This window comes from Lutjanus erythropterus, chromosome 23, assembly GCF_056507025.1.
Source record: "Lutjanus erythropterus isolate fLutEry1 chromosome 23, fLutEry1.hap2, whole genome shotgun sequence".
Classification (NCBI taxonomy): domain Eukaryota; kingdom Metazoa; phylum Chordata; class Actinopteri; order Lutjaniformes; family Lutjanidae; genus Lutjanus; species Lutjanus erythropterus.
In genome coordinates this window covers 25,457,750-25,473,554 of record NC_139339.1, presented here as the reverse complement: position 1 = coordinate 25,473,554, position 15,805 = coordinate 25,457,750, and the positions used below count along the sequence as shown (strand labels likewise).

At 38.8% G+C, this 15,805-nt stretch overlaps 1 protein-coding gene across 2 annotated transcripts; it reads left to right on the top strand.

Annotated features, from left to right (window-relative positions):
- The first annotated feature begins 15 nt into the window (after window positions 1–15).
- Window positions 16–10,365, top strand: spata6l (spermatogenesis associated 6-like). Of its 2 annotated transcripts, none has more exons than XM_084712654.1 (13): window positions 16–125; window positions 2,975–3,112; window positions 3,407–3,455; window positions 4,278–4,319; window positions 4,514–4,638; window positions 5,247–5,339; window positions 5,452–5,688; window positions 6,610–6,709; window positions 7,011–7,057; window positions 8,298–8,410; window positions 8,705–8,798; window positions 9,403–9,491; window positions 10,230–10,365. In XM_084712654.1, the coding sequence occupies exons 1-12, from the start codon at window positions 87–89 to the stop codon at window positions 9,466–9,468; spliced, it is 1,143 nt and encodes a 380-aa protein (XP_084568780.1). In that variant the 5' UTR covers window positions 16–86; the 3' UTR covers window positions 9,469–9,491; window positions 10,230–10,365. The 2 variants fall into 2 exon arrangements, with proteins under 2 accessions (XP_084568780.1, XP_084568779.1); XM_084712653.1 differs by lacking the exon at window positions 16–125 and adding an exon at window positions 1,389–1,544.
- The last annotated feature ends 5,440 nt before the right edge of the window (window positions 10,366–15,805 follow it).

Below are 15,805 nucleotides of genomic sequence, written 5' to 3'. Positions count from 1 at the left end.
AAACTAAAGCTGTCAGCCCGGTGCCAAATGGACTCACTTAGAAGAAAAGATTTAAAGAAGAATAAAGTCGACACAACGCAATGTGAATGTCACTGACCCCGAAATTCCAGAAATATTTTTTGAGAGTAAGAGTTACAGAAAATTTGGGGAAATATGTAGCAAATTTGCAAATGTATCTTTTCATATTAAAGGGGTATTTCAGTATTTTGAAGTGCGGTTGTATCAGGGTACCAGTGTAGGAAGTTAAGCAATCTACTGCTGTGGACAGGGTCAGCAGCATAATGTGTTTTAGGCACCTAAACAAATCAATATCAGTTTAAGAGTAAGCTATATTTAGAAAATTTTCAACACTTTACCTTGCTGTCAGACAGACTGTTTTTTAGTTTTACCTTGCAGAGGACCACTGCCCTGATCTGTTAGTTTGTTAGCTTTATTGTGCGACTTTGGTGAACTAAGAAGTCAAGGCTGTTCATGTTCTCAAGAACTGCACGCACAAACAGATTTGTTCTTAAGTGGTGCATATGAGTGATTGAGGAGAACTTGTGGTATTCACCAATTTTCTCGTATTTTGAATTTTCCTTTAGATATGAACACAGTTTACAAGTGGTCTGACCTCTCGTAGAGTCGTGTAGTCAGCCTGCTGTTAAAACCAAAGTCTTTCACCAATGACTCTATGACATTTGGAGCAGGAAGCGCAGCCATATTATGATATTATTGGAACGTTAATTATGTTAATTTAAAATCACGTGCACATGCACTCAATGCACAGGTGGATAATTTACACAGTTTTCTGAAGTTATGAGTGTTTGTTGAATCTGATGTGGTGTGGACAATGGAGTGTGGTTGCTTTGGAGAAAGTGATATTTGGCTTAGACTACAGCAGTGCCACACCAGAAAAGTGCATAGTTGAATATTAAAAAATAAATTTTAACTAAATCATGAGATGGATATAAGTCAAACCTGCAGTTACAAAGAGTGATTTTTGAAGCGTATTTAAATGAGTGAATGTTTGCCTGTGGCATAAAGTGAGAGGGATTGGATAAAGTAGTGAAGAGTCTGCTTTTTATAATACAAGAAGTAAGAGTAAAAGGTCTACTACTCAAAAATCTACTTAAGAACAGTAACCAATTACAAATTATATTAATTAACTAAGTTTCTGTTCCTGTTGAGGGCAAACAGAGTCAGGTTGCTGCTGTTGTACATGTTGCCTCACTGGAGAGACTCTGATAGACTAATTAGCATCATTGGTAACAGCTGTGTTTACCCTGCTGTTTCATATCAATATGGCTGCCGTGGAAAAGGACCACACTGGTCATGGCAAACAAAATACGAGCTCACGCAGCAAACAACGCGCTTCGTGGTTGCTATAGCAACTAAAGCCGGAAGTTGTAGTGTCCATGGTAACGAGGTAAGGTGACGGTGAACCGGAGAAGAGTACGCTCTATGCACTTGAAGTTGTAGCTATTCCGTCATATCACCTTTGATATAAGAGTCCAATGTCCCGAAAAGCACTGAAAGTGAAGGTTGAAGTAAACTTCAGAGCGGTAAGACTTGTCACTTTCCACATTCATTCTTGACCTAGGTTCTGTACGGGGAGAACAGTGGTGTTTAGATGGGAACCCCAGACCCGTGAAAGATCTCGCGAGAGTGATTATTTTAACCCAAATCTTGATTTCCCCCCCAACTTTAAGCAAATATTTTCTGTGCCTGAACCTACTCAGATTTTAACCATAATGTTGACACATTATAACACTCACTTCGTTCGTACAACATCCAACGAAGAAACATTTAAAAATCTCGCGAGAGCTTAGCAGATCAAGGGTTCACTTCTAGACATGACTCCGTTAAGCTACATTCAAGGTGTTATTTTAATTTTTACCTGGCGGCGAAGAGACATGTTTGTTAAACTTACAATGCTGACTTAAGTGTTAAGTGTTAGCTACACTATAATTCGGCATGCAACTTACTCAGCAAAAGCACTGAATATATTAATTTGACTAAATTTAAACGTTTAGGATCAGTTCACCTGTCCTTATCACAAAGTGGGTCTATACAGTAGCTGCATAGCCTACATAGTGTGTTTTATGTGAAACTAAGATATTTAATGTTAATTCAACTTAGGGTTATTCAAAAAAGTTCAGAAAATGTTCCATAAAGGCAGTGGTGAAATGTCACTACTTAAGTACTGTAATTAAATACAAATTCAAGAAATATCTGTAAAATTCTGAGCTTTTTACTCCACTTCATTTGTCTGTCAGCTTTACTAGCTACTTTATAGATTACATTTCTTCACACCCTTCATTTCAAGTGAAAATCATGTATTTCCAAATTTGGTGATTTTGAGTTTTTCTGAAGGATTAAGTGATCCTTCATTGGTTGAGAAAATTCTTCTTTTTCAGTTAAATAAAGGCCTCTTTGATCAGCTGGCAAATGCATCATCACAAAGCCTGAAAACAGGGCAGTTTTTCTGACATGACTGCAATCATACCTTGAGTTTCTGGTATCATTTCATCTGTAAACCTTGCCTCTGAGATTCGGTGAAGTAGATGTATACAGTTACATAAAATGCAGATACTTACGGAAAGTTCAAGTTCTTAAAATTTGTACTGAAGTTTAGTGCTTGAGTAAATGTACTTAATGACTTTGCACCACAGTCCACATAGAGAACATGAAAATAAACGAGTAGATTTTTTTCTTGTTACTCAGATATAGAATATGCCTGATTCTATCAGACAGCGTGGGATAATAGGACTTTTCCAAACCTAAAACAACTTCAGAAGAAATAAAATTGTAAGCCTATCTCAGTTGCACATGAGAAATATGGCCTTCAGTGTCGGGGAGGTTCCTTAAAGTGGTACAAAGTAATATGTGTCCACTAGCAGTCAGTAGAAAATGGCTCAGACACCGCACAGATTCTACTTAGAAACAAATTTAACTGAACTCATGTATCTGTACGTGCCTCCACTGTTGTCAGGTTTCTTGTCCTGGAGTTCATCTGCCAGACAAAGATGATATCTACCTCAGCATGTGCTTCATGGGCCAGTATCGCCAGTCTGAGTGTCTCCCTGCTGTCTTCCCTCTGCTGTTTCACGAGAAGATGACCTTTGAAAAGGCAGGTCTTTACTAATGAACCATGTAGGAGAAGGACAGTTGTGATGAAGTGAAGTTTGGATCATCTGAAGGAGAAAAGTAGCTGAAGGGTAGTACATGACGTGATATTTATTAGTGATTAGTTAGATCACTTATTAAAAGTTAGTTGAGCCATTCCTTTATTGAATGACATAAATAAAATTGACATAGCTGCACAGCACTTACCAACACAGATGCCAACCCCTATAGATATAGTACATTAATATTGTTTGTAAAATAAGGAATTAAAAAACATGAATATTTTGTTTCTGTTTAGATTTTCAGGCATGCAGTTGACCCTGGAGACATCGCTGTGATGCTTGAGTGTAAGTTACTAAATAATATGATTGTGTACAGTTATCCAGTTTGTGACAGATTTCATATAGTTAAAATATTATTTAATAAACTGATGTGGGGGCATACTCCCTTTCCTACGTCTGTCTTATCCTGTAATCCCAAATATTTCTCAGATATGCATCTTCATAAATTATACTCTGAAGACAGTCTTATGAGGGAATGCAAAAAGGGTGTTTTGTGTTTGGTCACAATTATGTTGTTATGTGAATAAACAGCTGGTTTGGAGCCAAAACTGCCTGATTAATTGTGCAACACAAGAGAGTACAGACCTGCTATACAGACATGGCTCTGATAACCATCATTTATAAGGGGAAACAACCTTTTGCTTTCTTATAATAACAGATCAATTATCTCATTATCTTGAGATAACAGCTTGTCTTTTCAAGATAACTAAATATAACTTGTGATCTCGAGATTGTGGCTGTGAGCTCGGCTGTTCATGGCATCCACACTCAGCCTCTACCAGTATTATTTATAGTATTATTTGTAGTATAGTGTTATTTATAGTGCTATTGATGTGTTATAAACCAGATGACAGCATAATGACAAGCTGCTGAAAAGACATGTAAAATGACTGTAACACAGCTGTCACCTGTGTTGGGAAGCTGTGCTGTGATCCTCATAATATTGATGTTACTCCAAGTTATTCTACATTAATCTTTCTGATATGACAAGCCCACCCCCAACTCCCTCTTCTGTATTTCACCCATTCTCATCTGATCACCCTAAGTTACCTATTGTTGACAGTCATCTTGACACAGGATTATTAACCTGATACCTCCTCTCTCCAGATGAGACGGTCAGAGTTGAACTAGTGCAGCTGATCCCTCCAGGTGAGGCTGTTCATTTTTCATATTCATCTTAGTTCCAATGGTTATAATTATGCCTGTTGCTGCAGATGACTTCTCTCTTGCCCACATGCTGTAATGTGAAAATACTGTATTCTTTCAATCGCCCATTAAAATGATTCCAGCCAGAATGACCTCCGTTCAACTGTAACAGAAGTGAGGTGTGTCTGTGTTTGCAGTGGGGGACACTCTGGCCTGTTTTGAAGAAGACGCTCGTCGTTTCTTATTCCCGGAGCCAAAACTGGTTCCCTCCTTCTCTGGAGTGGATCGAGAGGTTCTGATGATCCGAGCGCCTCATTTTCCAGTAGGTCCAACCCTTGGACACAGTACCTTAAAGTCCACAATCATGATATTTATGTCTGTTTTTTAGCATGTGGCTTAAAGGTACTATGGTTGGCATTTTCACAAGGATACATCACTAGCACAATCTTTTCCACACATTTGTTATGTGGGCATAAGCAAATTGTACTATCTCCGACGCAGAGATTTAATGATGTTAAGAATCATAGATGGTGAAATCTCTAAATTCCTGCAGTTTTTTGGTGAGAAATGTCGTTCTTAAACTGTTCGACTGTCTGCCCACACAGTTTTTCACCCCATCCATGCTTGTAAACAGCCTTTCAAGGATGCCCCTTTAATACTTAATCATGATACTGTCACCTGTTACTAATGAACCAATGAACTTTTTGGAGTAGGGGTTTGTGTGTCGCAGGATGAGCTGCTTCTTCCATCCTTTTATAATGTCTCTGTAGTAAACATTTAACTGAGAAACTGTGCTTACAAATCTAGTCATGACATATTCTGGACCACAGTAGCAGGGAAATACTGTATAAAAAATGATGACTATAAGTATGATCTTTGCAGTTTCATGTCATTATGGTACAAATGTTTGCTCTCCTCTGTTTTTCCCAGGGTATCGCTCCCAGGTTGGAGTTTTCCACCAAAACAACCATCACTGAGTGCTCAGCTGATGCAGAGGCCAACATTTACCCCAATGTACCCATGGTAAACAGCCTGTGGTTCTAGCAGAATGTTTAACAGGCAGCTGGAAAGCCTAACTGCTTCTGTTATGTTCAGGCTGTAGATATTTTTGAGACGTCCACTCTTGTGTTACCAGAGGCCGGTGATAAAGAGGAACAAGAAGCCCCCCAGCAGACCCAGGACCTGCTCTCCTCAGAGGAAACAACCTCAGAATCTTGGACGGAGACGAGGTCGTAGGGCGTACAGCACCAGGTCACCGTCATACGTCTCCAGATCCCAGTCCCTGTCCCCTCTGAGAGCAGGAAACGCCCAGCGTCTGGCCCGACTCAGCCTGGACTCTGCTGACAGGGACATGAGCAGCACCTCCCAGCCTGTAAGCACAGACTGCACAGCTTTATTTCATTTGCAGCCAGCAGATGGCAGAGAGGAGCTGAGTTAGGTACAACTCCACACAGCAGGTACATTTTAAATATGAAAAACTCATTATGTCATGTTCAGTAAACTAAAATCTTTTAAAATATTTCTGTCATAGGGACCTTTTCAGGAGCCTGTTTTCCTCATTAATCAAAAATTATGAGTTTAATAAAAACAAAAGAAAATTGTACTGGCACTCAACATTTTTAAGTTAGTAGAACCACCAAACAAATTTAAGTTTTCACTATATCCCACAAATAATTAATGTGAGCATTTAAGCAGATACAGATTTTTTTTGTCTAAAATATGTTTTGCTGTTGACCCTGTCCACAGCAGCACATTGCTTAGCTTCCTATACTCCTGCTGCTTCTTCAAACTGGCAATGTGTCAACCACCATCTACTGTATGTAGGTAATACACTGACTATGGATAAATGTCCCCTATGAACTATCCCTTTAATATTAAGTAATATATTTCTAAATTTGCTTTATATTCCCCCAACTTCTCTGTGACTGTATTCTCAAAAATTCAACAGTTTTCCAGGAATTCCAGGGTCAGTGACAGTCATGTTACAATGACCTGCTGCAACCCTGCTTCATACATCCAAACTATCCCTTTAAAATCTGAGAGTTCATAGTCAAAATAATATTCCATAACTTTGTTTTGTAGGAAAATTCCATTTGCGCTGCTATCATGTGCTAGTCACTAACATAAATTCATTTCAGAAAACATTTTTTATTACCTGTTTGAAACACCCAGTGTATGAGTTGTCTCTTATTTCGTCATCACAATAAAATGATCCAACCTCTTTGCCAAGACAGTTACAGCCCTGCTTGTGAATGTCAGTTTTACCTGCTGTCTGCCATTCTCCTGTGTGTAGATGCTGTCCTCGTGGCCTGGAGCCAGTCGATCTGCCTCACCCCACCGCTCTGCAGTGTTTACCAACTCCTCTTCACCTTTGACCAGGTCGTCATCCACAGGTAGAAAACATCATATAAACCTGCTTTGTCTCCAACAACTTCCCATAACAGCTTGTAACGTTTACCATTAGTGTTGTACTGCTCTGTTGACATGACCTGATTCTGGGTTATTTGATGCTCATTTTACAACACAAGGTTATATAATAAAATTAATGTTTGGCCCTTTATGATATTTTGAGGGTAATAATCTGCTGCGAGTTACCTATTGTATGATAGCCGACTTACAGTCGAATTTCTGTTACCAAAGAAATGCAAATCTGTTGTGACTCAAAATTCTTTTTCCTTCTTTTGGCTGTTTTAGTGAGGAATTCTCCACCTGGCAGAAGAAAATCTTTCTCCAGGGGTTTGGTAGGAATTGTTTATTTTCCTCCTTTTTGGCCTCTTAGACAGGACGTTTTAGGGTTTATCAGATTTGGTCCAAATTTAAAACATAAGCATTAAATAATGAGATGAGAGGATCAATACCAAACTCTTGTCTTTGGGTAAAGTACAGAGCTTGAGTCAGAGTCAGAAGATTTTAAAATCTTCGGTTGAGCTGAAATTAGTCTCAGGCTGAGAGGAGACAAAGGCTGCTTCTCAGGAGGCGAATTTAAGAAGCATGAGAAAATGGACAGTCATTTATGTCAAGGAGATACAGGCTTAATGAGGATGAGATCTTATTTTATGTTATTATTTTTCCTTTCCTCTAATTGCGTCCAAAGTTCAGAAGTACACTTACCAAAAGTACAAGTAACACAATATGCTAATTAGTGAGCTTAAGAAATGTTGGGTATTTTAGAACTTTGGATGGAGCCATGTAAGCTGTTTCCTCCTGATCCAGTCCTTATGCTAAACTAGGTTAATCCACATCCTGACTCCAGCCCTGCACTTTAGGTCACAGACAAAAGGTTAACATCCATCTTATCATCTCACTCTCAGAAAGATAGCAATAAGCATTTCCCAACATGTTGAACTACAGAATGCTGCAGGGATGGGCTTTTTGTCAAGGGAACTTAACAAAAAGCCCATGGGATTTTTCTAAATTGGATTAGTGCATTGGTGAAATATGTTCTGTGGTAAACAAAAGTTTGTGATATTTATATGTTTTGTTTAGCAAGATAATCTTGACAAATGAGCACCACTTTTATGATTTTTAAAGCCAAAATTTAACAACCAGACTGACATAATTTATGTCATAGAACAAACCAAAATTTCTTAAGATTCAACTCCCTCAGTTTTCTGATGAACAGATAGCTTTACTTGGTGCCAAAGTAACTGCTAACTGCTTCAAACTGTAGCTACCATTAGCTAGTAAGCTCAGTTATCTATGCAGTTAGCAGCCCTATTAGCTTTAAAGCTAAAATAAAGCTTTATTAGCTCTGTTTACCAGAGACCTTATTTCACCTGACCAATGCACCACCTGCAACTTAAACTCTTCAGTCACTTGTCTAAATACCATAAATTTAGGTTGGCAGAAATTATTTGATTGAGCCTTTAGTAAAAGTGAGGCCAGCATTAGAGAATGAAATAATTCATTGTAGAGGTGCAGATGCATTAATAGGGTGGTTGTCTGATTGTGAAAGTAACTCCTCTCTGCTTCCATTGGCAGGTTGGACAGACATCAGAGGACGACTCCAGCTCTTCAGAAACACATGACCCCCACCAAAGTCCCGACCCTTCAAGACTGTGGCAGTCCTACAGGGAACAGGCCAGGCACAGCAGGTTCTTAGCTTCACTAGTTTTGATTATTGACATTCATATTATAATAATGTACCTCACTACAGGGGATAGGTAGAGAATATAATCAAAAAATATCACTGAACATATCACATGCTTTCTTGTAATTTTTTGCACATATATAACATGGTATGGCCTTTCTCCTTTGACTTCTCCTCTGAGTTTGACTGCATACGAACATATGTAGATGACACTGGAATGTTCATATTTCAAGCTTGTAATGAAGACTTATAAAGATGTCACTCAAGCTGATTTTTTCCTGACTGGTACAATGTTCAGGTCTCAGTCCAGCTCTCACAGAGAATGGGAAGAAGTCCAAGAGCGTCTTCGGGGACTCCTTACGACACCAAAGGCTGTACGCCGACTTGTCTATGTAAGTAATAATATTGTCACAGCATGAGAATGCTTCTTTTGCCCTTACTAACCAGTGCTTGTTTTCTATGCACTTTTGCCATATGTGGGTTTATCTGAAGAATGGCCTTCAAAGTTCATTCTCCATAATTTGAGAAAGTTACCTCAACTGCAGTGGGAACCAAGCCTTTATTTGAAACAGGCTTATATTAGAGAGATTCTTTTCTGTTAAATATCTCCTGTTTCGTAAAATTAGCATTGTCATATTTTACTAAGAAGCCTCCTTGATTACTGATATGCTTATGTTTTGTTGAACTGCTGTAAAGGAAACCTACTAATTCCTGCACAGATGTGTCACGTTTACCTTCCAGAGATAAAGAGCAAGAATCCTCCCATCCTTGGTAGACTCTGTCAGAAATTGAATCCTAGTTTAAATTTAAATTTCTAATGAAGAGAAGATTTTGGGTAATTGGCAAATTTCTCTTTTGGGTATTTTCAAAGGCAGACTTGTCCCTGGTAGTTTGAGTACATGTTTACCACATTAGTGCATAAATAATTCTAGGAATGCACTGAAGATCACAGATTAAGGACACAACAATATGACTTGCATTTCTATTGTGTTTTAGGGGGCAACAGAATACGAGATCGATAAGGTTTTAGCCAGGAGGTCCATCTCTCCAGGTCCACCATGATAACCTGGCCAGGCTATGGAAAGGTGAGGTGCACCTCCTCTGAGATTTAGATGCATTTGAAAAATGGGAAGATTTTAATCTAATTTCACAAAAGTCATAAGGTTTAAAAAGGGCAGTAACAAGACTTTAAAACAAACTAAAGGGTTTTTCACACTTCATATTCTTAGAACATGGTTATTCTTAGCCCTAAGACCAGGGTTTTCCATGGCTTAAGAGTTGACCCTGGGCTAAGAATATGAAGCATGAAAAGCCCTTTAGTTTCTTTGAAAACCTCCTTACTGTTCCTCTGTTTGTTCTGGGTTAAATGTTTGTTGAAACACACAACTATTGTTTCTATTCTCTTGTCTTCTCTTCAACAGCTTTTAGTCCCGTTTCACACTGGCACCGTTTAGCCCGGTGTTAAGTCAGTTTTCAGGGGGAAAACCCTGCAAACTTGGGGCTAAAAGTCCTCTGGAGCAGAACCAGCAAGCCCTAGGCTTAAGTCATGATTAGCCCATGTATGGAATTGTGCCAGTGCAAAAGCTTTCATAGTCTGGGGCTAAAAAGGTCTGAGAATGCTTATAGCACTGAGCTAAGTGCAGTGTGAAATGTCCTTAAGTCACTCATCAGCCCTCCTGTCCTGTATCTCCTAAACTACCTGTATACCTGCTGTACCACAAATACCAAGTTAGGACAACATTTCTGAGGCACAAAAGCTGCAAATGGTAGTTGTTTTGTTGTGTGTGATGTCATATGCCTGCCCTCTTTTTCCTCACTTTTAGGGAACGAGACCATCACCTTGCCAACGAAGAATGTCAAGACTGTCCTGATAAATGTGTGTGTGCAAAACAGAGAGGTATTTCACTGCAGTGGTTTGATAAATGTTCACACAACCTGTATTAGCAACTGGCAAAATAATGTGTTGAAAAATTAAAGTTACAATAAAGCTTTTAGAATTGCAACTCATAGTTACATCTCAGTTTGAACACAGCCAGGAGGCAGTAGAGTGAGTCTGACGTCATAGGTTCCTATTCCGTTAATCTATCAAGCTGACATTGTCGAGTCCTCAGGTAAATCACCCGAAGGCCATTAAAAGCTAATTGTGTCTATGGCGATGCTGCTCTGTGTGAACTACGGCCATATATCAGAGAAATTGCCGCTCACTACTGTATGACTGTGAGGCATTAAGCCCCGGCTCTATGAGGAACATTGTGATCTACTGCACAATGGCTGCTCAAACAGAACTCTTACTATTTTGGTGTTATAAGCAGTGCAGATCTTTTTAGTGATTTGCTTGATCAGTTAAGACAAAAATCTTGAAATAATGCTAAAAATAACTGACAGTTTGGAACAACCAGGGACTGGAGAGAAGCTTATGGGGTTTTTCCATGGGCTGAGGTCGATCCACTTAAGCCATGCTGTGTCAAGCCAAGCTGTTGGCAGTCTTGTTACAGTCTTACAGGAGGAGGTAACTGTGCTGCTGTGGTCCTGCTTGCTAACAGGTTCATGCAGTACTACATCCTCCAATCAAAAAACCATGTCATCAAAGCCAACAACTAACTCAAGTGCTGTATAATCACAGTCCCTGGATTAGCTCAAGAATGTCATTATATACAAGCAACGAGTCACAACATCAACATGTCAAAGTAGCAAAAATTCTAAAATGTTTGTCAAGAATCCAGTCTCTATCAACACATATCTGCAAATGAATGCAGAATCTTGGAACCCATCGGCTATCGTCTGACAACAATTTAGCTTTTCATTATCTTTTTTAAAATGTATCTACATATATATGCAGATATCTACTTATAGAGATTAGCTTCCATCTAGATTCTGGCATCTGAAGTCGCTAATCGGATTGTAAACAATGACTAGCACACAGGAAAAAAAGTCTAGTTGTGACAAATGAGAGGTTGAAAGAGAAGTTTGTCTGATTGTCTGATTGTATGTTTTGGCAAGTTCACTGTACAGACCACTGGTGGACTCAAGGAGTGTCCCCTATGGTAGATAAAACATGCTGCAATGCCCCAATGTGCCTTTCTACTGGACAAAATGTGCTAAGGTGCCCTCTAAAGTGCCCTTCTAGAGGACAAAACATGACAAAATGCCCCCAGATGTGTCCTTATAGGGGACAAAATGTGGCGGATTAGCCTCTAAAGTGCCCTTCCAGTGGACAAAACATGATAAAATGCTCACTAAGGTGCATGACAGCTTGAACCAATCTACCAATCGGCTTCTAGAATCAAAAGTCACATTTTCCATATTAGCACAGCTATTTCTGGAGGACAGAAGACACTGACCTCCATTTCTGGAAAATTCCTAAAACTGAAAAAACTGCACTGCAGAGTGGAATTATATTTCCACATTAGCATAATGCTACTTATTTCAAGAAATAAGTTTTCTCATGACTGACCACCTGAACAGTCGTGGATATAGTTAAAAATGTACCAAAAATGAAATTCAGACAAAAAAATTATCAACTTTCTTTTATTTGCTTGCAGTTACACATAATGTAGTACATGTTGATCCTCATACTGTAGGTACTTGAGTAGTTGTCTGTACAGATAAGGGGTTGGTTGATGCCAGTGTGCTTTTGAAATGTAGAATACAACCTGATTTGTGAGGGCTAATCTGCATGTCAGTACAGAGTTACGAACAACTTAATTCACCTGTGTTTTATTTCAAATATGGCCCTTTTGGCAGTGTAGGGACGACTGAAATGGAGACACTGAGACTTATAGATTTGGATATTTTGCCCTCATAGGGTAAAGTAACGGAACAACTTTTCAACATGAAAGCCCCAAGTAAGAAACAGATATATTATCCCCAAGGATACAGTTGTGAAATCACACTGGACCTGACAGCACTCTGTAAACACCATAACTTTATTGAACATTTTTATTATTCTGTAAATACACAAAGTTTGAATTTTCAACACTCCATGACCTCCATCTGCATGATTCTTGGTTAAGGATAAAGCTGAAAGATAAAGTTGCTATTTTTGCTGTGCTAGGTAGCTACTAACATTACAAAATATCGACACATTAGCTTTTGCTTTGGGAGTAGTATTTTACAACAAATCCAGGAATATCTCTTATGACCACTTAAATTAGCATATCTACCTAGCAAGGAATTTTTACGAGTAGCGTTTGCAGTTGCTAATTTTCTATGCCAAGCTAGCTAGTAATATTGGTAAATATTGTCACATTAGCTGTTGTTTTAGGAGCAGTATTGTACGGAAACAAAAAATAAACTCACAGGTGTTTTATATGTGATTTTTTTTCCAAGCTGGACCGCTAACATTAGCATATTACTATCGGAGAATTTTCCGACTTCCAACTTGAAGTGGAACATATTATACAGTACGATATTGTGCTGTAAGCTACGCTGGCAGTTTAATTTCTACCACAATCCGAGAAAACTGCGAAGTAGAAGCTTGTAGTTGTGTGTAATTAATGTAGATCATGTAGAGTCAGTTTTTATAGAGGATGTGATGGAAAATATGAGCGTCATGAAGTTGTGAAGTGATGGATTATTGTGTTTTCTGCCAGGAGATTGAAAAGGTTTTGGCTCAGTCAGCGATGGAGGAAAATAAACCAAGCAAAAACTTCAACCTAGAAACAATGACATTGATTATCATGCTGGGATCAGTGGTTATGAGATCAACACTGGGAGCACTTACTGCATACATTCAAACATACTGTATATGAATAGCATAAATAGTACAACAGGAGAACCTCAGCAACAACACTGTTGGTTCCATGTCTTATGTTCTCAAACTGACTCCACCATTTAAACAACTCCACACCGCTTATTCCAAGCTTAAGTACTGTATGTGCAGGCATCATAGTATGCAGCATGGAGTCAAATACACAGCTCTCGGTTACAAACATGGACATACATTTTATAAAAAAGCATCAGACCACAAGCATCACAAGCTGTGAGCATCACAAGTAAGGGTGCAGCCAGGGGGTCTTAACATAAGTACAGGCAATTGTATCATTTGTAGCATTTGCATCAAAGCACTGACCGTCTTTGATATTTGAAGAAAAGGAAGGCTTAGGCCTGTTAGTCGGCCTGTCCGTCCAAAAATTTTGTCCAGAAGAAAAACTACTGTGCATACTTGTCATCATCAAGCCCACATTTCCACCTCTACTCAAGAAATATTAAAATGTAATGGCTGGAATGGGAAAAAAAAAAAAAAAACTAAGTACCCCCCTGAAGATGAATCCTTTGTACTTTGTACCTAACTTTCAGCTTTAAACAAAACATGTCATAATTACATTTAGTCTACATCTAATGATTATCTTTATTATTAATCTGTCAGTTTCTCATTTTATCTTTTATCAGAAAATAAATAATTATAGAATCCCAAGACATTTCATTTATAATTAAATAAAACAGAGAAAAACAGCAAGTCTTCACATTTCAGAATCTGGAACCAGCAGATTTTTGCTGGTTTTGATTCATGTGATACATCTGTCATTTCTCTGTCTAACTGTCCAAACAAATTGATCAAACGATTAATTCTTTACTTAAGCACTAGAAGATATTAGTGCTCCCAAGATGATAAACCATTTTGATTGTAGTTCAACCATGGCTTTTCCTTTGTCCAAGTCTTCATCCAGCATGTTCTGTTGCATTCTAGCAGTGCAGCTAGCCAATCACAGCCAAATTTCAAAGTCAGACAAATGTCAGTCGTGGTTGACACTTTCACTTGTGGTCTAGGGTGCCTTTCAGTCACTATTGTCTGCTGCAGGGTCATTCCTGTTGTTCCATGGTCCATGTTCTCTAAATATATATGGCATATAATGGGAACATCACAAAGGGTCTTATGTTCCCCAGTTCTACATATGTACTGTCCCAGGAGCCTATGTTCCTCAGTTCTATGGCACATACTGGTTTAGGGGTAGTACTAGGAGTTAGCATGGAACATATGAACCTGGAAACATAAGACCCTGGAATTTAGGACCAGAGGAACTGAGAACCCTGGGAACGTAGATACACTCCTATCTACTGCCATATTTAGCGGTACAATGCCATTGTTCCAACAGTCCATCATTCCGAAATCCCAATGGTCCATAAAATGTCCCATTGGGGTGAGAGCCCATTTGTCTGATAGCCCATTATCTTAAAGATGAATGCCCATTGCTCCAAAAATAGACGCTCTTCCTGAAATGGGCGGCGCAGGCGCGACAACTGTGGAGAAACGCTCATGATTTTATTATGACATTGGAAATTTGTATGCAGCAGTAAAACCACTTGAAATTTTCACTGGTTTAAGGCCAGAAAGACAACCTGTTAGGGGCAAAATCCCAGCCAATTCAGTCCCAGGGGCAGACCTGGCAGACACTGAAATAACAGTTATGGATAGTGTGTATTGGTGGAGCAGTGGGCTGTTGCACAAATGGGCTTTCGGTCCAGTGGGACATTTTTCAGACTATTGGAGTTTTGGAATAATATGCCATCGGAACAATGGGCAGTCCCCATATTTATGTAGAGAGAAGCTAATAAGACACCTGGACTTGATGTAGCAAAAGTCTAACAAAGCATCAAAAATAAAAGAAATGCGAGTGTAGTACCTTGACTTTTTTATAGTTTTCCTAGTCAGCCATTACAGCAGTTTGTCTCATAGTTTTCTAGTCTCTGTGGCAACAGTTCCCAACCTTTGTTTTGCGTCCTTGACTGTTTTAATATTGGCAACATTGTTGTGGACCAGCAAGCAAGGGTAGTGTAGTGTCCGGAGTGTAACATTCAGATATTATTAACACACAAGGTCTTTTTATCTTCACTACTTCCTCTGACGGAAATCTCAAACTTTCCAAGGTGTGATAAGTTTTGCTGTCTTACAGCAATGGCTACAAATCAAATGTTGTCAAGGACCAGGTCATTTTGAGGTGTCATATATAAAGAATGCTTCTCTGAATTTTGCAATCTTGATCAACACTTGAGTTTTAATGTAGAGGTTACCTTAAGAAATGAAACTACCAGAGAAAAAGCTGTTGTAGCTAACTGTAAGGATGCTGTATTTCTTTAATATCTAAGCCGATTTTTTATTCATCTTGTCTTCATGGAATAGTTCAACCAATTGCAAATTTTGCTGCTCTGGGACTAACAACAGATTATCTCTTCTTATCCTGACATTTTTGGAAATACTCTTATTCGCTTTCTTGCTGAGTTAGATGGGAAAATCGATACCTCTCCCATGGCATTAAGGTAGGTTAGCATAAAGGCTGGAAGCAGGGGGAAACAGCTAGTTTGGTGCTATCCAAAGGTCAAAAATATCCTTACTAACTAAAGGTCATTAATCAATACATTGTATCTCATTTACTTAATTAGTTCACAAACAGAAATGTAA

Coding starts and splice junctions, on each gene's coding strand:
- spata6l (XM_084712653.1), top strand. CDS start 1,497: ATGTCCCGAAAAGCACTGAAAGTGAAGGTTGAAGTAAACTTCAGAGCG. Junction 1,545..2,974: donor TTGAAGTAAACTTCAGAGCG/GTAAGACTTGTC, acceptor CACTGTTGTCAG/GTTTCTTGTCCTGGAGTTCA. Junction 6,710..7,010: donor GACCAGGTCGTCATCCACAG/GTAGAAAACATC, acceptor TGGCTGTTTTAG/TGAGGAATTCTCCACCTGGC.